At 50.5% G+C, this 20,734-nt stretch overlaps 7 protein-coding genes across 15 annotated transcripts; 3 read left to right on the forward strand and 4 right to left on the reverse strand.

Annotated features, from left to right (window-relative positions):
• Positions 1 to 1,295: 1,295 nt before the first annotated feature.
• LOC116655801 lies at positions 1,296 to 7,295 on the reverse strand. Its single transcript, XM_032454145.2, has 2 exons — positions 7,155 to 7,295; positions 1,296 to 7,102 (listed from the first exon to the last, which is right to left on the reverse strand). The coding sequence occupies exon 2, from the start codon at positions 6,914 to 6,916 to the stop codon at positions 1,409 to 1,411; it is 5,508 nt and encodes a 1,835-aa protein (XP_032310036.1). The 5' UTR covers positions 6,917 to 7,102; positions 7,155 to 7,295; the 3' UTR covers positions 1,296 to 1,408.
• A 398-nt stretch (positions 7,296 to 7,693) lies between these two features.
• On the forward strand, positions 7,694 to 9,367 carry LOC6507431 (differentially expressed in FDCP 8 homolog). Its single transcript, XM_001955996.4, has one exon. It carries the CDS (start codon positions 7,850 to 7,852, stop codon positions 9,281 to 9,283), a length of 1,434 nt encoding a protein of 477 aa, XP_001956032.1. The 5' UTR covers positions 7,694 to 7,849; the 3' UTR covers positions 9,284 to 9,367.
• LOC6507628 (protein KRI1 homolog) lies at positions 9,300 to 12,243 on the reverse strand. The gene is made up of 4 exons (XM_001955995.4): positions 12,032 to 12,243; positions 10,469 to 11,976; positions 10,249 to 10,412; positions 9,300 to 10,193 (listed from the first exon to the last, which is right to left on the reverse strand). The coding sequence occupies exons 1-4, from the start codon at positions 12,147 to 12,149 to the stop codon at positions 9,365 to 9,367; spliced, it is 2,619 nt and encodes an 872-aa protein (XP_001956031.1). The 5' UTR covers positions 12,150 to 12,243; the 3' UTR covers positions 9,300 to 9,364.
• A 159-nt stretch (positions 12,244 to 12,402) lies between these two features.
• On the forward strand, positions 12,403 to 13,099 carry LOC6507432 (autophagy protein 12-like). The gene is made up of 3 exons (XM_001955994.4): positions 12,403 to 12,605; positions 12,679 to 12,815; positions 12,872 to 13,099. The coding sequence occupies exons 1-3, from the start codon at positions 12,536 to 12,538 to the stop codon at positions 12,992 to 12,994; spliced, it is 330 nt and encodes a 109-aa protein (XP_001956030.1). The 5' UTR covers positions 12,403 to 12,535; the 3' UTR covers positions 12,995 to 13,099.
• Positions 13,087 to 13,983, reverse strand: LOC6507627 (NADH dehydrogenase [ubiquinone] 1 beta subcomplex subunit 5, mitochondrial). Its single transcript, XM_001955993.4, has 4 exons — positions 13,798 to 13,983; positions 13,506 to 13,735; positions 13,344 to 13,450; positions 13,087 to 13,283 (listed from the first exon to the last, which is right to left on the reverse strand). Exons 1-4 carry the CDS (start codon positions 13,880 to 13,882, stop codon positions 13,145 to 13,147), a joined length of 561 nt encoding a protein of 186 aa, XP_001956029.1. The 5' UTR covers positions 13,883 to 13,983; the 3' UTR covers positions 13,087 to 13,144.
• Positions 13,984 to 14,145: 162 nt separating this feature from the next.
• On the forward strand, positions 14,146 to 18,424 carry LOC6507433 (rho GTPase-activating protein 68F). 9 transcript variants are annotated; one of them, XM_032454086.2, is made up of 7 exons: positions 14,146 to 14,296; positions 15,116 to 15,287; positions 16,151 to 16,182; positions 16,265 to 16,390; positions 16,456 to 16,491; positions 16,549 to 16,744; positions 16,807 to 18,424. In XM_032454086.2, the coding sequence occupies exons 5-7, from the start codon at positions 16,464 to 16,466 to the stop codon at positions 17,834 to 17,836; spliced, it is 1,254 nt and encodes a 417-aa protein (XP_032309977.1). In that variant the 5' UTR covers positions 14,146 to 14,296; positions 15,116 to 15,287; positions 16,151 to 16,182; positions 16,265 to 16,390; positions 16,456 to 16,463; the 3' UTR covers positions 17,837 to 18,424. The 9 variants fall into 9 exon arrangements, 7 of the variants coding, with proteins under 7 accessions (XP_032309977.1, XP_044570750.1, XP_014765237.1 ...); XM_044714815.1 differs by having other exon boundaries at positions 16,151 to 16,390; XM_014909751.3 differs by lacking the exon at positions 16,151 to 16,182.
• A 40-nt stretch (positions 18,425 to 18,464) lies between these two features.
• LOC6507626 (eukaryotic translation initiation factor 3 subunit L) lies at positions 18,465 to 20,555 on the reverse strand. The gene is made up of 4 exons (XM_001955991.4): positions 20,394 to 20,555; positions 19,792 to 20,270; positions 18,758 to 19,730; positions 18,465 to 18,699 (listed from the first exon to the last, which is right to left on the reverse strand). The coding sequence occupies exons 1-4, from the start codon at positions 20,424 to 20,426 to the stop codon at positions 18,565 to 18,567; spliced, it is 1,620 nt and encodes a 539-aa protein (XP_001956027.1). The 5' UTR covers positions 20,427 to 20,555; the 3' UTR covers positions 18,465 to 18,564.
• Positions 20,556 to 20,734: the final 179 nt, after the last annotated feature.

Genomic DNA, 20,734 nt, shown 5'->3' on the forward strand with positions numbered 1-20,734 from the left:
GGCAAACAAAAAACGTGAAAAATCGCTGAAACAAAATAACCCCAACAAAAACAAGGTAGTACTGAAAACGGCTTAAACTTGTTCGGCTGTATTGTCGCCCCTGATTTGCATAAACCGCAAAAACTTACTTGAAAGCAAAAGCAACCAAAAATTCGCCAGATACCTCACAACAATAAATAGAAACATTGTCGGCGAGTGGTTATTTTTTTCAATTAGCATCCCGCCCGAGGGGTGTTACCATTTTGGAAACCCTTTATCTGGCCGAAACATCTGAAATCGCTTATTTCGTGGATTTTATTACACAGGTGGAACCTGATCTACAAACATCTTTGATGGCCTTATTCGGGCGGGTTTATGCGTTTTGGAAGCGATAATCGTTCTGAAAGATGTACCAAAAAAAAGGCATCTAATTAGCATAAAATCTGACTAGCCTTGACTGGAACAATCTATAACAGTTTCTGAGATCTTTCTGATAAAAGATTTGCATTTCCAGGAAAAGATAGGAATCTCTCCGACACTATATGACACTATTCCTTTCTACATACCTATTTTTGTCTTAAAGGACTATCTAATATCGAAATAAGTGAATTTGCTTCTGTCTTTGGTTCTTAAAAGTCAGTGCTCTGCTAGGGTTTTAAGACCTGATTAGCCTTTTATGGCATAGAACCAGATAATACAGTTTATAGGTTTCCAATAATGGCATAAAAACATTTAATATCTCGCGATTCAGATTCTAGACTAATAAAGACTTAACTAGCTTCACATCCTATTAATTTTGGCTCATTTGCAAAAAAAAATTAATTTGCATTTGGCGCGAGTTGGCGTGAGTTCACAAAATAATTTATTGAATGCCTGAATTTCAAAACAGAATATGGAATTTTTATTTGGAAGTAGTTTTACACAGGATTCACAGGAATCTTACACAAAATATACACAGGATTCCTGTATCCTGGCAAAACATTTGCGACCAAAAGATGGAGGAAAGATGGTGGGAAATTTTAATGTTCCTCTTATATTATATTATATTACGCATTATATTATATTATATATTACATTATATTATATTAGTATATTATATTATATTATAAAATATTATACAGAAATACATTATATTCGATTCTTATACATTATATTATAATTGTCGTCTCTCGTGTGGGAGATGCCTTAAACAAATGTACGGCGGCGATGGGGCAACCCGATTCCAAAACACAAGCCAATGTGTGCGTACAACTTATGTTTTATTCTATGGGGGTTACATATTAGGGTAAGAAATAATGATAAATTACAAAGCTTACCGCAGTTTAACCTCCCACACTCTATGACAACAATCACAAATTCACCACACGCGCCAATATTCCTATTCTAGTGTGCCCAATCTCTTCACGAGTGCACGATAACAAAATTCTACTTAAATACTAACTATCGATAATCGACCCGCGACATCCCCACCTCCGTGAAGAACTTCTTCACTTAAATCCAAAGCCGCCAACTTTGAAGCGGGGCGCATTATCCAGCGGGTCCGATCCCCATCCATGATCCTAACGCGGGCTCGTCTGACCTCACCATCCGTTCCAGCAAAGGTCTCCTCCACGACGCCTTTCCGCCAGTCTCGACGCGGAATGGCTGGATCGCAAACGAAGACGATGTCTCCTCGTTGGATCGGCTTCTCTCTGCGGCACCACTTCTCTCTCCGTGTCAGCGTGGGTAGGTACTCCAAGACCCACCTCCTCCAGAATCGGTCCCTCAACATCCTTGCCACGCGCCACTGCTTCCGCGTAGCTCCTTCCTTGACGAGGCCTCCATCCAGGCCGGGGGTATCCGGTGGGCAAGCTGCTCCCTTGAGGAGATCGTTGGGCGTGAGAGGGGCTTCCTGGTCCGCACTCACTGGCAAATGGGTGAGCGGACGAGAATTAACGATGTTCTCCGCCTCTATTAGGAAACTCTCCAGGACGTGCTCCTTCGGCGCCACTTCCTTCACTGTGTGGCGTAGCACCCTCTTCACGCACTGCACCATTCGCTCCCAGACTCCACCCTCTGATGGGTTCGCTGGGCAGTTGAAGATCCACTCAATTCCCTTGCTTGACAGCTCCGACTGGATCCTCTCGGGTTCGAAGATCTCCGCAAATCTCTTGGCCTCTCTGTCTGCTCCAACGAAGTTCCTGCCATTGTCGCTGCGCAGTCTATGTACAGGCCCTCGACGGCAGATGAAATTCCTGATTGCAAGTATGCAGGAATCAGTCGACAGGTCATGTGCCAGTTCCAGATGAATCGCCCTGGTCGTCAGGCACGTGAACAAGGTCACCCACCGCTTCTCCTGGTGCCGAGCAACGGTCACTAACAGCGGCCCAAAGTAGTCGAGGCCTGTGCTCTTAAACGGCCAGCCATAGGCGTCCAAACGATCATCTGGCAGGGGTCCCATAATCGGCGGCATCGGCCGTGCTCTGTGCAGCTTACACTCGCTGCATCCCGAGATCACACTACGAAGCACTCTCCGCAGTCTCGTAATCCAGAACCTGGTCCGGATCTCCGCCATCGTAGCATCCACGTTTTGATGCTTCATCCTCACGTGGGCGTCGCGCACAATCATCTCCGTGAGACCATGCCGGTGGGAGAGGATCACTGGCCTCCTGGCGCTGTATGGAATACATAGCGCCGCATCGATCCTGCCATACGCTCGCAGGATTCCGTTGCCATCTAGGTATGGCGCCAGTCCACATATGTCGCTTCCTTTAGCGACGTCCAAGTCCTTCTCTGCGGCTTGCACCTCATCGGGGAACGCCTCACGTTGGGCTCTACGGAATAACAAGTCCTCAGCTGCTTCACACTCAGCTACATTGAGGCCGTAGTTCTCCAGCTCATCTCGTTGTCCACGGCATCGACGTATGAACCTTAGGACCCAAGCCGTAGTCCTCAGCAATCGCCTATAGCTTGAGAACCTCTCCAGCGATATGAACGGGTCACTCGCTCCAACAAGCACGAACTCACCCGGCATCTCCTCTTCGTCTTCTGCATCCGCTTCGTCGGTGGGTGCAGTTCCTGGCCAGCTGCCCGCTGGTCTCCTCAGGAACGCCGGTCCTCTTAACCAGCGTGACTCCTCGCTTAGGTCCACGCTGCGTTGCGCTCGAGTTGCATCATCTGCCACGTTGTCGGCGGATGGTAGCCATCTCCATTGGGCCACCTTCGTCGACTCCAGAATCTCGGCCACTCTGTTCCCTACGAACTGCTTGTAGCGCCGGTGTGTGCTGCCAATCCAACGCAGCACTGTCTTCGAATCCGTCCATAGCACAGTCTCTGCAATGGCCACACTATGGTCCTGTCTGACGGTGTCCATCAACCTCGTTCCTAGAACTGCTGCCTGCAGCTCCAATCGTGGAATCGTCATCGTTCGCATCGGTGCACACTTCGTCTTTGCGCACACGAACCTCACTTGCACGTCGCCGTCCTCGTACGTGATCCTCCAGTAGACCACTGATGCGAATGCCGACTGACTCGCATCCACAAATACGTGCATCTCGACAGTCTTCACCAGCCCGGATCCAAAGTAGTGACGTGGGCACCGAAAACGTTCCACTTTCTCCATCTCTTTGCGCCAGTCCATAAAGGCGTTGTACATCTCAGCCGGTAGTGGTTCATCCCATGAGATCTTCCTCCTCCAGACCTCTCGCAGCAATAACTTCGCTGTTATCATTAGACAACACAGGAATCCCAAGGGGTCAAACGTTGACATGACCATGCTCAAGAATTCCCTTTTCGTGGCAATTCTCTTCCCATCGGACACGACGGGGGCGACTTTGTGGTACTTCACTCGAAACCTGAAGTCGTCCGTGGCTGGCTGCCACCGCATTCCCAAAATCTTTTGCTCGGCCTCACCCCATCCAACACTCTGGGCGTGATCACTGGGTCCAAGCATCCTCTCCACTGTAGGCGAACTGGACGAGAACTTGCAAAGCTCAAACCCGCCTTCCGCATGTATCTTCTTCACTCTGCTAGATACTTCGATCGCCTCGCTCTCTGTGGCGAAGCTGTCCACATAGTCATCCACGTAGTGGTAGTCCACGATGGCCTTGACTGCTCTGGGATCCGAATCCAGGAATCGCTTGGCATTCACTGTCTTCACATGATGCGCCGCACTCGGTGAGCATGCTGCTCCAAAGGTCATCACGCACATCTCGTAGACGTCGGGGTCCCGTTGGTCATTCCCATCTCTCCACAGAAATCGTTGCGCACATCTATCCTCGGGTCGGATCAGCACCTGGTGAAACATCTCCTTTATGTCGCTGCAGACTCCGACGGCACCTTCCCTAAAATGGAAGAGGATAGATGCCAAGGCCTTATAGTGTTGCGGCCCCTTGCTCAGCGCAGAATTCAGCGATACTCCTCCAACTCGTGCCGCTGCGTCGAATACTAATCGGATCTTCCCTGGCTTGTTGGGATTCTCCACTCCAAAATGCGGCAAGTACCATGTTCTATCGCTTTCCGAATCGATCTCCTGCCGTTCCAGACGCCGAGCGTATCCCTTGTCGACATAATCATTGACAATCCGTGAATACTCTTGGGCGAACTGCCCATCTCGCTTTATTTTCCTTTCTATGTTGACCAATCTATTGTACGCCATATCATAGCTACGTGGCAGCACAATGTTATCAGTTTTCCACAATAATCCCGTCTGATATCGGCGGCCAACTCGCACCGTTGTGTCCTCCAGGATCTTCTGAGCCCTCACGTCGTCGCTGGCTGCGGCCGCTGGCGCCGCCTTCACACCGAAGTTCTCGATCTCGAAGTAGTCCTCGACGATCCGTTCCACGTTATCATCCAACGACGTGGCTAGCAGACAAGACCTCGGTGATGGCGTGTCTCGTCGTCCTTCTACAGGCCCAAAAACAACCCATCCTAGTTCGGTTGCGGCCGCGTACGGTCCCTCGCTGGCAAACCGCCTCGTTTTCAACGGCAGTCCTAGATGCCCATGGTCCAAACCAATAAGCAGCTTCGGCACTGCATTTACGTAGGGCTTCATAGGTAATTGAGCGTCCTTGTTCACGCTCCTAATATCCCTTCTGTGCAGGCTCTGCATCGGCAGACTCAAGTTCGAAATGGCATAGACGTTCCTCAGCACATGTCGGGAGGACTTGCCTGCTCCACTGATCTCCAGACGTACCACGTTAGTAGGCTCTCTTGTGGCCCTGCCTCCGAACCACTGAACGTTTAGCTGACGACGTACTCCTTGTACGCCTAGCTCTGCAACCAGCTCGTTGTCGACCATCGTCACCGAAGAACCTTCATCGAGAAGAGCGTACGTATCCACCTGCTTCCCACCTCCGTATAGCGTCACCGGCAATACACGGAACAGAAGTCGTTCTCGGTCCTCGTCGACACAGCTCAAATTTGTCTCCGGTGTCGCAGAGGCATCCACGGATGAGGCTGCTCCTTCGTTCACTTGGACGCCTTCCCTCGGTCCGGCTGCCTGCCGGTTGTAGCCTCTCCAATTGCCGCCTCGCTGTGGCGGTCTCCTGAAGCCTTCATAGTTTTCCTCATGAAGAAGATGGTGATGCTTCCTCCTGCATCCGTTCACGGGGCACTCTCCTGACGCAGCGCAGGATCCAGTCATATGCCCACTTTCCAAGCACATGAAGCATAGGCGATGTCTTCTTGCGAGTTTCCATCTCTCTGTAGGTGTGGCTCCAATGAATCGTTGGCAGTCCCGAACTGCATGTTGTCCAAGGCCTTCACAAATTGGACAATTCCTGCGGCAGCTCTCCTGTTGCTCGTCCTGCTCTTGGTCGACGCTGGCATGAAGCAATCGACGCCTTGGCTCCCTTCCATCAATGTCCGCCACCAAGCAGACCACGTTGGCTAGTTCCATCAACCACGAACTGAAGTCCACAATCGTCGGATAGGGCTGAATGGTTGCAGCGTGCCTTGCCCAGTCCACTCGTTTGCTTATTGGGAGCTTGGCCACAAGCTCTTCCATCAGCATAGGGTTACCCAGGTGCTGCTCCGCCTTCGCTGATTGTAGGAAAGCCTTGAGGTTGCTGACATGGGTGGCGAATGCGACGAGCTTTCCCAGGTTGTGCTCCGTAATTGCAGGCACATCTCGAATGCTGTTGAGCTGGCTGCGTATTAGTTGCTCCGGTCGGCCGTATCTGAATCGCAGCTGCTCCACCGCTGCATTCGCATTGCTGGGGTGAATCAACAATGACTTCACCGTCTCACGCGCGTCGTCCTTTAGCGCCTTCAGTAGCCTTTGGTTGTTCTCCAAGTCCGTACAACCATACGCTTGCGTCGTCTCCGTAAACGCGCAGTAGAAAATGGGCCAGTCCTCTGGCTTCCCTCCGAACGTAGGCAGTTCAGGAAGCTTTCGTGGCGCCCAGCGTGCAGTTCCTCCAATGCTCGTCGCCCAAGCACCGTCTCCAGGGGAAGGTGCACGTACCGACGTTCCGCCGGCCACTTCATTTTGCAGCCCGAAACCATGCGCTGGAACAGTAGTGCCGGTAGCGCAAAATGGCGATGCGTGATTTATCCTCGTGGTACAGTTCTGCGAACACGGTACCGTTTGAGGTCCGCTCCAGGATGGCGGATAAAGACTTGTTGCGTTGGGTACGGTCAGGCCGATTGCAAATGGCGGCTGACCTACCCCAACCTCACTCGACATACCGGGGTCAGTGCGTTCCATATTAGCGCTGCGAGCGCGTTCCAACTCCTTCTCCAACTCGGCGATCCTATCCATGAGGTCGGCCACCTTCGGTTTCCTGGTGGCTCCAGATGCTGCCAGCTGCGCTGATGACGCCGGGGCTTCACTGCCTCGGCCGCCGGCTTGCGACGCTTGCGGGGCCAAAACGCTGCCATCTACTTGCGTTACGGGACGTCCATCCTGTCCTTCGTTTAATCGGGGACTCCTTCTGGGCGAATGCTGCATCATGCCGTCCAGGCTAGATCGATCCTTTCAGTAGGGTGTTGTTCCAAACAATGTCGCCAGTCGCCTGACTGCGAATAAAAACTTCTGTCGTCTCTCGTGTGGGAGATGCCTTAAACAAATGTACGGCGGCGATGGGGCAACCCGATTCCAAAACACAAGCCAATGTGTGCGTACAACTTATGTTTTATTCTATGGGGGTTACATATTAGGGTAAGAAATAATGATAAATTACAAAGCTTACCGCAGTTTAACCTCCCACACTCTATGACAACAATCACAAATTCACCACACGCGCCAATATTCCTATTCTAGTGTGCCCAATCTCTTCACGAGTGCACGATAACAAAATTCTACTTAAATACTAACTATCGATAATCGACCCGCGACAATAATTTAAAACTTATAATTTTTGGCGCCATCTTTTGTATTTTAGTTTTGGGGCTGCCAGATCTTCAGCATTTTTGTTTTTGTTGTTTATTATGTGGTTGGGCAGCCATTAAATTTTTAAATTTAATTCTTAAAAATAAATTTAAAGAACTTTGATTTTTAAAAGAATAAAATATCCCTACAGAAATTACTTTATTTTAAAAGCCATAATTTACACTCTCTGCATATCCGAGAAGTCAGATTTCATTATTAATAGCTTTGTATGTTCTGATAGATTTTAGTTAATTTTTTAAATATATTAATAAACTTTATAATTTAGATTAAATAGAATTCTAAATAAAAATTATACTGGTGGTATTGTTTCTGCAGCGGACTAGTGGAAGCATGTCAGATTTTGTGCCTAACGCGATACCGACACATCAAGTGGAACCATGGGCCTGCACCCACCCCTCATCCACACCCACCTCCACAGACGCCTCCAATCTATTTGCCTTTGTTTTCCTGTTTTCATAGAGAATTTTCCAACCGCACTTTTGTTTTTCCCCGACCATGAGCTCCTGGCGCGAGAGCCTGACCAGCATTCCGGGCTCCGTGGCGCAGTTCATCAACGAGAGCGCCAGCAGCTACCTCCACCAGCAACCATCAACAGTTGGCCGAGCTGACTCCGATGGCGGTGGCTCCGAGGAGAGCGGACCCCAGGGGGAGTACCGGGCGCTGCCCATTCCCGCCTCACTGGTGCGGGAGCAGTGGAGGCTGATCTTCACCAGCGATGCCAACATCCAAGACCTGCAAGAGGCTATTGCGCACTGCAAAGATCTGGTCCTGCTCAGCGAGGAGCTGAGCGAGGAACGGCGGTGGCTGGTCCGGCACTTGGTGGACCTGCGCTACTCCCTTCAGCAGCTGGAGGAGGCCCAAGAGGCGCACCAGTCCCTACCCTCCGACATTGTGGTCATGGACGCCATACGGGCCGTCGTCGGCCATCACTTCGTTCCCCACCATCCACACCACGGCAAGCGAAGCCGTCTGCAGGTGGCCACCAAGAGGAACTACTGCGACCACTGCACTGCCATCATATGGAGCGTGGTCCAGGCATCTTATGTCTGCAGCGACTGCGGCTACCTGGTCCACCAGAAGTGCATCGACAGTGTCAAGAGGGTGTGCGCTCATGTCCTCGTCTCGGAGCGCCAGCATCCCGTCTCCGAGATCTGCCCAGAGATTGGCTTGGCTTCTCAGGGGTACAAGTGCTCGGAGTGCGGAACGCCACTGAATCTAAAGAGCTCCTGGATCGAGCCACGGTTGTGCGATTATAGTGGCCTCTACTTCTGCCCCCGATGCCACTGGGGAGACACAACCTTCATCCCCGCCCGCGTCATCCACAACTGGGACTTCTCCCCGCGCCGGGTCTCGCGCACGGCCCTCCAGGAGATCCGGCTGTTCCTTAACAAGCCCCTTATCCGACTGGAGGAGGACAACCCAAAGCTCTTTGTTTTCGTGGAGAAGCTGTGTACCGTGAAGAAGCTTCGCCAGAACCTCGTGCACATGCGCCACTACCTGGCCGCCTGCAGGATGGCCACCGAACAGAAGCTAGTGGATCAGCAACTGGGCGGCAGACGGCACCTAGCCCAGTCCAATGAATTTTACTCCCTGAGCGACCTGAGCCAGGTGGAGACCGGAGCTCTGGCGGAGTTCCTGCAGGCCGTGTTCAAGGCGTTTGACGAGCACATCAGGTCCTGCCCCATGTGCCTGGCGCAGGCCTACATCTGTGAGATTTGCAGCAACAACGAGGTGATATTCCCCTTCGACGACGGCTGCATCAAATGCGACCAGTGCAACTCCATCTTCCACCGGGTCTGCCTGACGCGCAAGAATATGATTTGCCCCAAATGCACTCGCATCCAGGAGCGGCGCCTCCAGCTGGACCGCATGAGGAGCGCGGAGGAGGACGAAGACGCCACCGACGATGAAGGGACTAAAGCAGAATAATCTGTAGAATTTTAAATTCAAATGTGTCGTGCCGGTTTTTAATGTGTTATCATATGTACATAAGTAAAACTATAGCTAATATTATGTGTCCTTTTTCCCGTACTTCTCCCGTTTATGGAACTTCCGGGGATTGATGCCGTAAGCCTTCAGCCGATCGTCGGTTATGCCGTTGGGATTTTTGTTCATCCTGTTCTTCGCCTTGAAGTTATTCGTTTTCTTGGCTGGGAAGGATGTGCTGGAGGCTTGATTCGATTTCTTGAAAGGATTGCCTTTGGCATCACTGCCTCCATTTCTTGCCTTGCCCTTGAAGTTATTGGTGGCCAGTGGCTTTTGATCCTGACTAGGTCCGCTGGTTTTTTTATGGAACGGATTATTTCCATTGGGCTTCTCAGGGTTTCCATTGGCGACATCTTTAGAATCTGCCTTTCTTTTGTTGAACTTATTTTGCGTTTGTCTGGCAGGTCCTTGAGGCGTCTCCCTTGAGTCTTTATTGGACTTGTTGGAATTCTTGTTAAACGGATTGTTCCCCTTCGGTTTCTCTTGCACCTGTTTCGGCGCCTGTCCTTCGGCGGCTTCTCCAGAACCCGCCTTAGCTTGCTTGGGAGTATTGTTTCTTTTAGGGGCAGGTCCTTGGAGTTTCTGGTCCTGATTTTTGCTCTTCTTAGATGCGGGTTCCTCTTCTTTCTTTGAGCTCTCCGGGGAGTTCGATGGTTCCTCTGACTCCTTGGCCTCTTCCGTGGTGGTCTTTCTGGAACTGGCTGCCGCTACTGCCGCGGCCTTCCGTTTCAAGCGTTTCCTCTTCGATTTCGACAAGGGCTCCGAGGGAGGTTGTGGTGCTTCCGGCTGAGTAGATGTTTCACCTTCCACCTGGGCAGGACTCTCTTCTTCAGGCTGGTCTTCATCATCGGAGCTGCAAAAGGAAGATGTTTTAGTTAAGCTCCCATTATTTAATCCTAGCAACTCACCCCTCCCCGTATAGACTTTTGAAAATCTTCCTTTTAAGATCCTCGTTTTTGGCCTTCATCTTGTAGAGGCGCTGCTCCTTTTTCTCCACATGCTCGGGCCTGGTCTGGACAGCCTTCTTGAGGCTAGCCCATTGGTTGAGCTCCTTGTTTTTGGCCAGAAGGATCTGAAAAGAAATCCACATTTAAAGTCGGTTTGGAAAGTTGGCTACACTCTCCCTACCTCTTCTATCGTCAGGCCAAAGTCGTTGGGCGTGGTCTCCACATACTTAAATCGGCACGGCTGATCCCCAATAATGTCCTCACAGTCCATTTGGTAATACTCGTCGATGTATTCCCCATAGGTCTTCTCGTCTTCTGGATCAAAAGCCGGCTTCTCAGCCTGGATCATTTCCATAAATCGATTTCGTCGGCCCTTGCGACCCTTTCGGCCCCTCGTGTTCTCAATCAGCTCCTGCTGCAGCTGCTGCTTGGCGGCGGCGGGATCATAGTCGCAGTCCATATTGAAGTCCTCGTCTTCGCAATGACCTTCGTAGTCGTCGTCCCCCTGGTCGTCCTTGTGCTTCTTGGGATCATAGTTGTCCCAGTCCTCCAAGGCCAGCTCATCAATGTCCGAGGGACACTCTGGCTTCTCCTCGCCCTCGTCCACGTTGTAGTACTCGTCGTTGAACAACTCCTGCATGCGACGATCGTGGGCCGCTGGATCGAAGTCCTCCTCCAGCTCGTCGTCTCGGAATCCCAACTCATCGTTGCCGGTGACCGCTTTGAGCTTCCGAATCTTCTCTTCGATCTCCTTGCGCTTCATCTCCTTGATAAGATCAAGTTCCTTCATTTTCTGTTGCTTCTCCTGCTCCTTGCGCTCCTTCAACTCCTTGCGCTTTTCTTTCCGTTTGTCGTCCGTGCGCCGAACGGACTGCTCTATTGTGCGGGGATAGCGTTTGATAAACTCTGCATCTGGCTCCTCATACCGGAAGTTGTACTTTTGCTCAAACTCCGCCTGCTTCTCCAGTTCCTGCTCGTCCTCGGACAGAGGCGCGTTGTCTCCCACGATCTCATCGTAAGTGGGAATGGCGGAGGCATCAGTGTTGGCATAGCCCTTGTTGAGGATGTAGTCCCTAAGAAAGCTCTCGCCCTGTGTTAACTTCTTGCTGCTCCAGTACTGCTTCAGTGGTTCCAGCTGCTCCTTGTCCGTCGCCTGGATTTCCGCCTGCTGGCCAGCCAGCCACTTGGCAAAGTCCGCCTCCTCCGCATCAGTCTGCTCCTGGGTTTTGCTGCGTTTCTTAAAAATGCCCCCAAACTCCTCATCCTCGCCTTCGTCCTCCTGGTTCATCACACTTCGGAATTCGGCTTTCAGCCGGCGTTCCTCCTCCACGGCGGTGGGTGATTGTGCCCGCTGGAACTCCTCCTCCTCCTTCTCCTGGTGCTCCTCGTCCGAGCTTTCGAACTTTCCATTGTGCTCCAGGATAACCTTTCGTTCATAGTCCTTCAAAGTGACCGGCTTGAGTTTCTTGGTCTTCTTTTGCTTAGACTCTCCATCGTTTTCCTCATCCTCGCTGGAGGATTCATTGAAAAATCTGGCGTCCTTGTCGTAAATTCGCGGATCTTTGCTTTTCAGGGAAGATAGGGTCTTAAAGAAGTCCTGGTCGAACCTGGGATCCACCTCATCCTCCTCGGACGATGAGCTGTCGCTGTCGAATTCGGATTCCGACACATCCAAGCCACGGTCCTTATCTAAAACATGGAAATAGACGTTAGAATCGTACACCTGGAAGAGGGTTCTATTTACATTTCTGCAGCAGCTCCTTCTTCCTTAAATTGTTGTAGGTCTTGGCGTAGTCCTTGTTGGTGGATATCTGCAGGTCGTCGCCATCGTCGTCTGACCCATCGAATAGTTTGTTGTTCATAATTCAATCTGTTTCTTTTGAGTTTCCAAACTACCACCTACCACACGTGTTAGCGAACAATATAAGAGCTAGATATGTGCAAGAGTAATAAGGGGGGAGTCCAATTTAAAATGGGGAAAATTTAAATCAATGTAATTACATTTCATTGGCTAATTCTTACTACAAATTGATAGTAGATAATGGATAAATAATTTTATATAATATATTATATTAAAATAATAATATTAAAATGTTTTATTATCTGCAGCAATGTTCCACCTCCAATATTTTGTTTTGTTATCGATAGTTACGTCGCAGTTGTGCCATTGTTTATATTCTATATTTACAAATTGGCAATTTTCAGGACCATTGTCTGAACTGAAGCATTTCACCAACATTCCGAAGCCATGGCGGACACCCCGGAACCTCAGGCAGCCCTGACCACTTCCACGCCCACCGACAAGGATGCCTCCAAGAGTGAGACCACAATCCGGACTCCGGAACCCGATGTTCTTTTGTTTTTGTTTTCATTTTCTTCCACCTGTCCCAGTTTGTGTCCTGCTGAACGCCACTGGCAATGTACCGATCATCAAGAAGCGCACCTGGACCGTGGACCCCAACAAGACTGTTAGCTGGATCCAGAAATTTATACACAAGTACCTCAAACTCGACGCAAATGAGCAGATTGTAAGATTACCCCATGAACCTAACACCCCCCAATCACATATTTTTGTGTATTTCAGTTTCTGTACGTTAACCAGACGTTCGCCCCCGCTCCGGATCAGATAATCAAGAACCTGTACGAGTGTCACGGCACCAATGGGAAACTGGTGCTCTACTACTGCAAGAATCAGGCGTGGGGCTAAATCGATACGCACTCTTGACTTGGCTATTTCTTAAGTATTTATTGGACTACTGTGTAATTTGTATATTAGTTAAGGTGAATAATCAGCTGATGTTGCGAATTCAAATCCACATTTATTTCCGCCTAACAAAAACTGAATATTACAAGGGTTCTAGTCTCCGCGCAAAGCCTCCAGCTCATCGGCAGCCTCTTTGGATACTCTGTGGTACTTGGCCACCGAGGGTCTGTAGTAGTAGGCCTGGTAATCGTTGCGCTCGGACATCTTGCGACGCACTTCGTCCTCAAGGAGTCTGTAAGAACATGATTATCGTTAAGATCGGCATGGTATCAAGGGATTCCTTCAGACTAACCGAATCTGTGCCTTCTCGTTCTCCTCGTACAGGTAGTGCAGAGACTTCTCGTAGTTCTGTTGCTCCGAGTTGAGGATGTAGCGAGAAATGAAACGGGAGATAGGGTGCTGCAAAGGAAGGAAACAATTAGGAAAAGAGTAGCCAACTACAACATGACCTTACCCTCTCGTATTCCCAGTGTTTGGGAGTGTACCCTTCAGGAATCTCCGCCAGCTGCGCCGGTCCCACAAAGATATTCGAATACAGAACCAGACCAGTCACTGGCACCAGTCCGAGCATTACGTAAAAGTGCATCAGATCCTTGAACTTGTCCCATTGGAAGCGGGAGGGCTTGATGGTCATGTGGTGGTGTCCATGATCGCCAGCCATCCGACGCATCTGCTGCTGCAGGGCTAGAAGACAGAGATTGGTTGGTTGCGTAATGTAGAGTGTGTTTTTTACTGGCGATACTTACCATTTCGGCAGGCAGGTGTCTGAAGCACGGCGCGGTACTTCGCGAAAGATGCCGCCGGCGACAGCATACGGCTCCAACCGACCATTTTAATGTTAATTTAAGGAATTCTAAAATATTTTGCAGCTGGTCGTGCCGAAGTTGTGAATAGCACGCAAAGGGTCACACTTGGCCCTTGTTTTGTATATCGATAAGACTAGTGATGGAAAAATATTTTATAAGTCATTCAAAGCTAAAAATTTCCATCTTTCCATCTATAAAATTAAACAAATTCTTTAAAAAGTGTTATTAGCTATCAAATTAATATAGAATTGATTCGCTCGAGAATCAAAATCGAACATCAACCATTGTCGTGACACGAAAAAGCTTGCACCAAGATTTATGACGCCCTGTGCTTTTTTGCAGCACTTAACGGGCGGCCATCGTTTTCCATCACTGCTCATTCACAAAAACAACGTCTTGTAGTAAAATTACCGAAGATTTTTTTTCCTACTGATAAAAGGTACTTTCCTCTTTAATTCTGACTCACTGGCAAAGTTAAAGATTCCCTGCAAAGTGAGACAATCAATGTGCAATCACTCACTAACGGCGTGTCGCAGAACGTCTGTTTTTTCGCAAAGCGCCCCCCTCGCCCAGTCTAGTTGCTGATAAAAGTACACAAAAAAAGTAAATATCATTAAGTGACGGGGAAACAATTGCGCAGTTTGTTGTCAATAAATTGTCCGTTCGGCAGCAGGGCCAGAGCACAGGATCCTCGTGAATTGTACGTTTTTGCGAAGGAACTTGTGAGCTCCTGGGGGTGTGTATGTATGTACCACGATACCAGGTCGCGGGTTACGGAGCAGTAGTTCCAGCCGTTGGATGCCTTCTATTAATAAACTACATGCAAGTGCCTCTGTTTTGTCGGGAGTTGGCGATAAGTAGCGTTTCCACACCACTCTGCGTTGTTATCGTGCTTGTTTCTTGTTGTCGCGCCTCCACTTTGTGTATGTACCAGGCGCGGGCGAGGGCGTGGGCGTGGGCGTCTTCCAGGGCCAAGTGGCTGGCTCTTGGCCGTAAACTTTGGCCAAATACCAGTCCAAGCCATTGACGTTCGAGGGCCGCGTCAAAAGTGAATGAATGTGAATCAGCGCGCTCACGACAGGAACAAGCCCATAACCAAGCCATAGCCAGTGCTGAGCCCCCACCAGACCCCCGGCACATAGCAGCGACTCACGGCGACGGCGCGCGACATTCAAGAAAACTAGCTTTGCCGTGACGTCATCGTCATCGGCTGGGTACTCGAACGGCTGCTTATGGCTAATTTATTCTCGCATTTCAGCGCAGCGCACACACCGAGCCATCGCCACCTCCAGCCAGCGCGTCAGGGCGAGAATTCCAATCACATCGGACCCGCGGCACCTGCTCGGCAGCAGCAATCCAATCGAGCCCACCCAACCACCACCCCGGAGCGGATATGGACGCCCATTCGCGTTTCGGATCGCGATTGCCAGGTAAGTCCGCGCCGGCCGCTCGGCCCAGTCATGCCTTTCAATTAAATAGTTTTGATTCTGTATTGGTTCTGTAACTGCTTAGCATTTTGAGCGCAGGCGACTCGCCCTGCCATGTTGGGCGCTGCGAAAGAATTCCCAAGCGTTGACCAAGCTGCCGAGGTGGACTGGATCTCCTTTTCTTTTCGAAATTCTTCAAGACTCTCCCACCTTTTTATTTTGTAACTTGCTGGGCCTAAGTTCGCTTTAATGTTTCTTTTGAAGGCCAGAGTAATAGTTTCCCGTGAAAAGAGTTTTATTTTGTAATAACCCCTCGTTATAAGCCAGCCCGGTGTAAGTGCCTCTAATCGGTGTTTTAAGTTTGGGAGTCATTTCGTGGCGCCGCTTGTTTTGTTTTCATTACCGTATACCGTATCGTAGCCCTCGTTGGAGAACTAACAGTAGTTGCAAGCAATTACAACTAACTCCATGCCCCCAAGTACCCAGCTCCAAGTTGCGCCACTAACCCACTCTAAAGACTAACCCCAGCCCATGCGGCCTCCCACTCCCCCTGTAAATACATACTCGCATACCTTGATATCCAACCTGTTTGCTTGGTTTGCTGTGGAGCCTGCTGCCTGCCGCCTGCTGTGTTGTTGCCATGTTTGTCCTGGGGTCTATGTTCTGTGACCCGGGCTACCTACCTAGCTTAGCGTTTAATTGTGCTTGTTCCTCAGTTGTGTTCTGTAACTGTCTGCCGTAATACCAAACAGTAAGCCTTTGATTTCCGAAGATCTGATGCCAACGTACTCATCCAATTCAAATTTCTCTGATTCATGTCTACTCACTTACTCAAAACTCAATCCGAACTAAACTCGTTGCCTCAGGCCGTCAAAATACTTAACCGAAAGCATTACTTGTAAGATTACCTCTTTGGAATACCTGTCCGCGCCTGGGGAAACCTACCAGATTCATAAATGCCTTCCCTCTCGCTCCCCAAGGTCCTGCCATTAATCCTTTGGTCGAGAACTCGGACGAGCCGCAGCCCAGTCTCTCGGACCTGCACGACTTCGAGCCGAAGCTAGAGTTCGACGACACCGAGCTCCTGGCCCCCTCGCCCCTGGAAAGTAAGTTCTATCCCTAAGGATATTCCCAACTCCCAAAGCTAACCGATACTCCAATTTTCACCCAGAAGATGTTATGGTCGGGGACTTTGTCCTAGCCGATGGTAAGTAGCCTGCCCAGCTCCCGTTTGCCAATGCCTTACGTCTCTCGCTTCGCGCAGATCCAGAACTAGAGCCCGAGGAGGATGTGAATCCGCTGGAGGACGACTTCGAGGACCAACTCAGGGAGCAGTCGGAAAACTTCCAGGCGGCCAAAACCAAGTGCGACTTCCTCGGCACCGACAAGCAGGGTCGTCACATATTCGCCATCTATGCATCTCGCTTCCCCGAGAAGTCCCAGCTGGAAGCTTTCGTTCGGTGAGCTCCAAGAACTCTCTAACCATTGGCACAATAGCACTACAATCCTTGTCCCTTCGCAGTGAAATCATCAAGGAGATTGAACCTTTTGTGGAGAACGACTACATCCTCGTCTATTTCCACCAAGGACTGAAGGAGGACAACAAGCCGTCGGCCCAGTTCCTGTGGAACTCGTACAAGGAGCTCGACCGCAACTTCCGCAAGAACCTAAAGACCCTGTATGTGGTGCATCCGACGTGGTTCATCCGGGTCATCTGGAACTTCTTCAGTCCGTTCATCAGCGACAAGTTCCGCAAGAAGCTGGTGTACATCTCCTGTCTGGACGAGCTGCGCCAGGCGCTCGGCCTCTGCAGTCTGAAGCTGCCGGACAACATCTGCGACCTGGACGACAAGCTGAACCCCAGCCGGAAGACATCGACGCCGCCACCCAGCATAAATGCATCCCGGCAGCAGCAGCACAAAATGGCGACGACGCAGCAATTCGGAGTGCCCCTGAAGTTCATTGTGATGAACAGCCCGTGCCTGAACTCCATTCCGCCGATTGTGCGCAAGTGCGTGGACTCGCTTTCGATTACGGGCGTGATCGACACGGAGGGAATTTTCCGGCGATCGGGCAACCATGCGGAGATAATGACGCTCAAGGAGCGAGTGAACCGGGGGGAGGATGTGGATCTGAAGAGCGTGAATGTGCATGTAATTGCCGGCCTGCTGAAGAGTTTCCTGCGCGATCTCGCCGAGCCGCTGCTCACCTTCGAGCTCTACGACGATGTGACCCGGTTCCTGGAGTGGCCCAAGGAGGAGCGCTCGAGGAACGTCACCCAGCTGATACGCGAAAAACTGCCCGAGGAGAACTATGAGCTGTTCAAGTACCTGGTCGAGTTCCTGGTGCGCGTGATGGACTGCGAGGACCTCAACAAGATGACCTCCTCCAACCTGGCCATCGTGTTCGGCCCGAATTTCCTGTGGTCGCGCAGCACCAGCACCTCCCTGGAGGAGATAGCTCCGATCAATGCCTTCGTCGACTTTGTGCTCCAGAACCACAAGGACATCTACTTGATCGACGTCAATCAGCGCACGGTGAGCGTCGACTAGCGACTGGCCGCCGTCGCCGCCGCCGGCCCACCAACCCGAAGTCCGTAATTGTAAATTGTTTGATTTTAATGTTAGTCCTAAGCGTAAGCCAACCACTGGTGGATGTAGTCCACTTAGCAAAGGAAAATAGCACACAAAACAGATACTAGCGCAAAGGCGAACGCAGTTTCGAGTGTAAAGTGTATCCTACTTCTAAGTTGAATTTTAAAATGTGTGTGTAAGTGTGAGAACTGCTTGTGGCCCCAACTCCACGCTCTCTGCCTCCCCATTTATCGAAAGCATGATTACTAAGCCGACGCGTAGTGCGACTAATTTACCAAAGAAATTGGCTCGTCCCAGGGCGAGAAAAGTTCGAATCGACAGAGAGACGTTATTATGTATTATGTAAAACACTGAACGCACATTCCCCGAAGCCCGGAGAGGAGTCCTGGCCGTGCTGCTGAACATGCACCTGCTGTCACATGGAAGTGGAGTTGCGGCAATCTCGGAAATCGTATATTGTGTAGAGTTTTGAATTTCCTTATAGTCATACAAGCGATTTTTATATTATAATGGTATTGTTAAAAATAAAGTCAAATGTTAAAACCACACTAGTGGCGTTCCAACTTTAAAATGAAACAATCGGAGGTCTTGTGGACCGTACCTGCGCACAGGCGCAGAGTACTTTATTGGCATTATCGGTCCGGATTGGAATATTAAATAGATCTTAAGTGGTCACAAGTAGTCGCTTAAATGGTGATTTTCTTCAGCTTTCGGTTCAGATCGTTGAACTTGAGGATTTTGCGCACGAAGAAGTCGCCATACCGGTGAGATACCTTGGTGTCAGCAATGTGAATCATGTCGTCGTCGATGTAGAAGTCCAGCTGGAAAGAGATGGCAAGGATTAGTCATGATTCTCTGCAACTGAAAGGCTTTACTTACCTCAGATCCCGACTTGAATGCGCCTTCCAGACCGCTGGGACCCTTGCTCCAGACCAGGTTGCGCATCTTGTGCTTGAAGCAGAGCAGGCGGATCAGCAGCTTGGACACATCGTCGTCGCTGGCGTTGGGGTCGATGAAGGAGGCCAGCTTGGCCAGCGGCAGGGTGGTGTACAGCTTCAGGTAGGAGCGCGTGGTGGGCAGATCCTTCTGCTGGCGCACCTCGTCCATGAACACCATCAGCTGGTGCTCCATGGGGTCCTTCACGTAGTCCTCCATGGGGGCATCGGCGGCCGGCGGGCAGGGGCTCACGAATCGGGGGCAGGCAAAGACAAAGAAGGACTTGAAGACATCCAGATCGCCGCACTGCATCTTGAACATGGCGTCGTGGTAGTTCTTCTCGCGCAGCACCTGCTGGATGGACTCGTCGATGCACTGAGGGTGCAGCACCAGGCATATGGCCAGCAGGTGGTACATCTGCTCCGCCTGCTTGTTGATCTGGTCGTTCTGGTAGGAGCGCGTGCTGTATAGCTGCTTGGTGCGCTGAATGTACAGCAGGATGTCCGAGAAAGTGCGGATGGCGTCGGCATAGCGACGCATCATCATGTAGGCGAAGCCCACGTAGTAGGACGTGGAGATCTGGCAGGCGGGGATGTGCGAGTAGGCCGACTTCTTGTGGATCTCAATGGGCTCCAGCACCTTGATGGCCTGGTAGTAGTCGCCGAGCAGGGAGTGCACGCGCAGAAGTCCCACAAGGGAGAAATATCCCAGCATCTTGTAGAACGAGAGCTTGCCGAAGTCTCCGGCGACGGTCTGGGGATCGGCGCCCTGGGAGATGGCCTCCAGCTGCTTCTTGATGTTGGAGATGTCCACCAGGGAGTGCAGCACGTTCAAAATGCACAGGATGCTCCACACGTTGCTGTGGTTCACGCACAACTGCTGGATCTCATCCTGGGACTTGTCGGTCAGACGGGCCCTGCAGAATTCAGGGAAATCTTGTAAAAAAAAAAGTCTATGGAATCGTCGAAAGCACCTACCGGTATTGGGCAAAGTTCTGGAACTGGTAGACGAACTCATCCACCAACTCCCACAGCCAGATGTCGGGCAGCTCGAGCATCACTGGGTTTTGGGACGAGATGATCAGGTTGAAGAAGTCGCAGTAGTTGAAGAACGAGTTGATGCGCTGGTCCAGCTTGGGTCCGCCGGGAATGCGAGCGTGGATGTGACGGTAGTACAGCTCCTTGTACAGGATCAGGAAGACCTTGTCGTTGTCCACAATGGGTCCCACCTCCTGCTCATCGGGCCAGGCCGACTTGTCGAAGTGGTGGTCGCTGATCTGCGGGAACGTGTTCTCGTACATGTTCTGGATGTCGTACAGGGTTCCCTCCTTGATCGCCTGGCAGAAGTTGATCAAGAAGTACTTGACGTTCTCCGGCATGCGGCTGGCGTAGTAGTTACGCTCGTACTCCATGTCCAGCTGCGGGTCCCCGGTGTGCGCGTACTCATCGTAGTACTCCTGTAAACGGGAAGATTTCAATGACTTTATTTTACTTTGTGTGGCCCAGAAAAGTTGGGTTATGTTGTCGGCGGCAGGCTGCGCCCAGGTTTTTAATAGGTCTCCTTGGTCCCTATCACTCACCGCATTGTTGCCGTAGTCGTCTCCACCGTACATTTTCGCAGTTTTATCCCTTAACGTTCTAAACAAAATGCCAGGCCTATCAAAACGCTGAAAAACTGACAACACGGTCACAAATTTTTGGCGAAAAGAAGGGAAAACGGTGGCAGGCTATCGATAACACTGTTTGTTATCGAAGTGTTTACGATATATTCGGTATATTCTCCAGCCTACTGATGATTTTAAAAATTTAGAAGTAGATTCAAAAGATTTAGGAATAATGAATTTTGCTATTCATTTATCTTTATTTTTCTGTAAATTTGTATAACGCAGTATTTTCATTTATCGGATCGAAACATTCTTTA

This window comes from Drosophila ananassae, chromosome 2R (genome assembly GCF_017639315.1).
Source record: "Drosophila ananassae strain 14024-0371.13 chromosome 2R, ASM1763931v2, whole genome shotgun sequence".
NCBI lineage: Eukaryota > Metazoa > Arthropoda > Insecta > Diptera > Drosophilidae > Drosophila > Drosophila ananassae.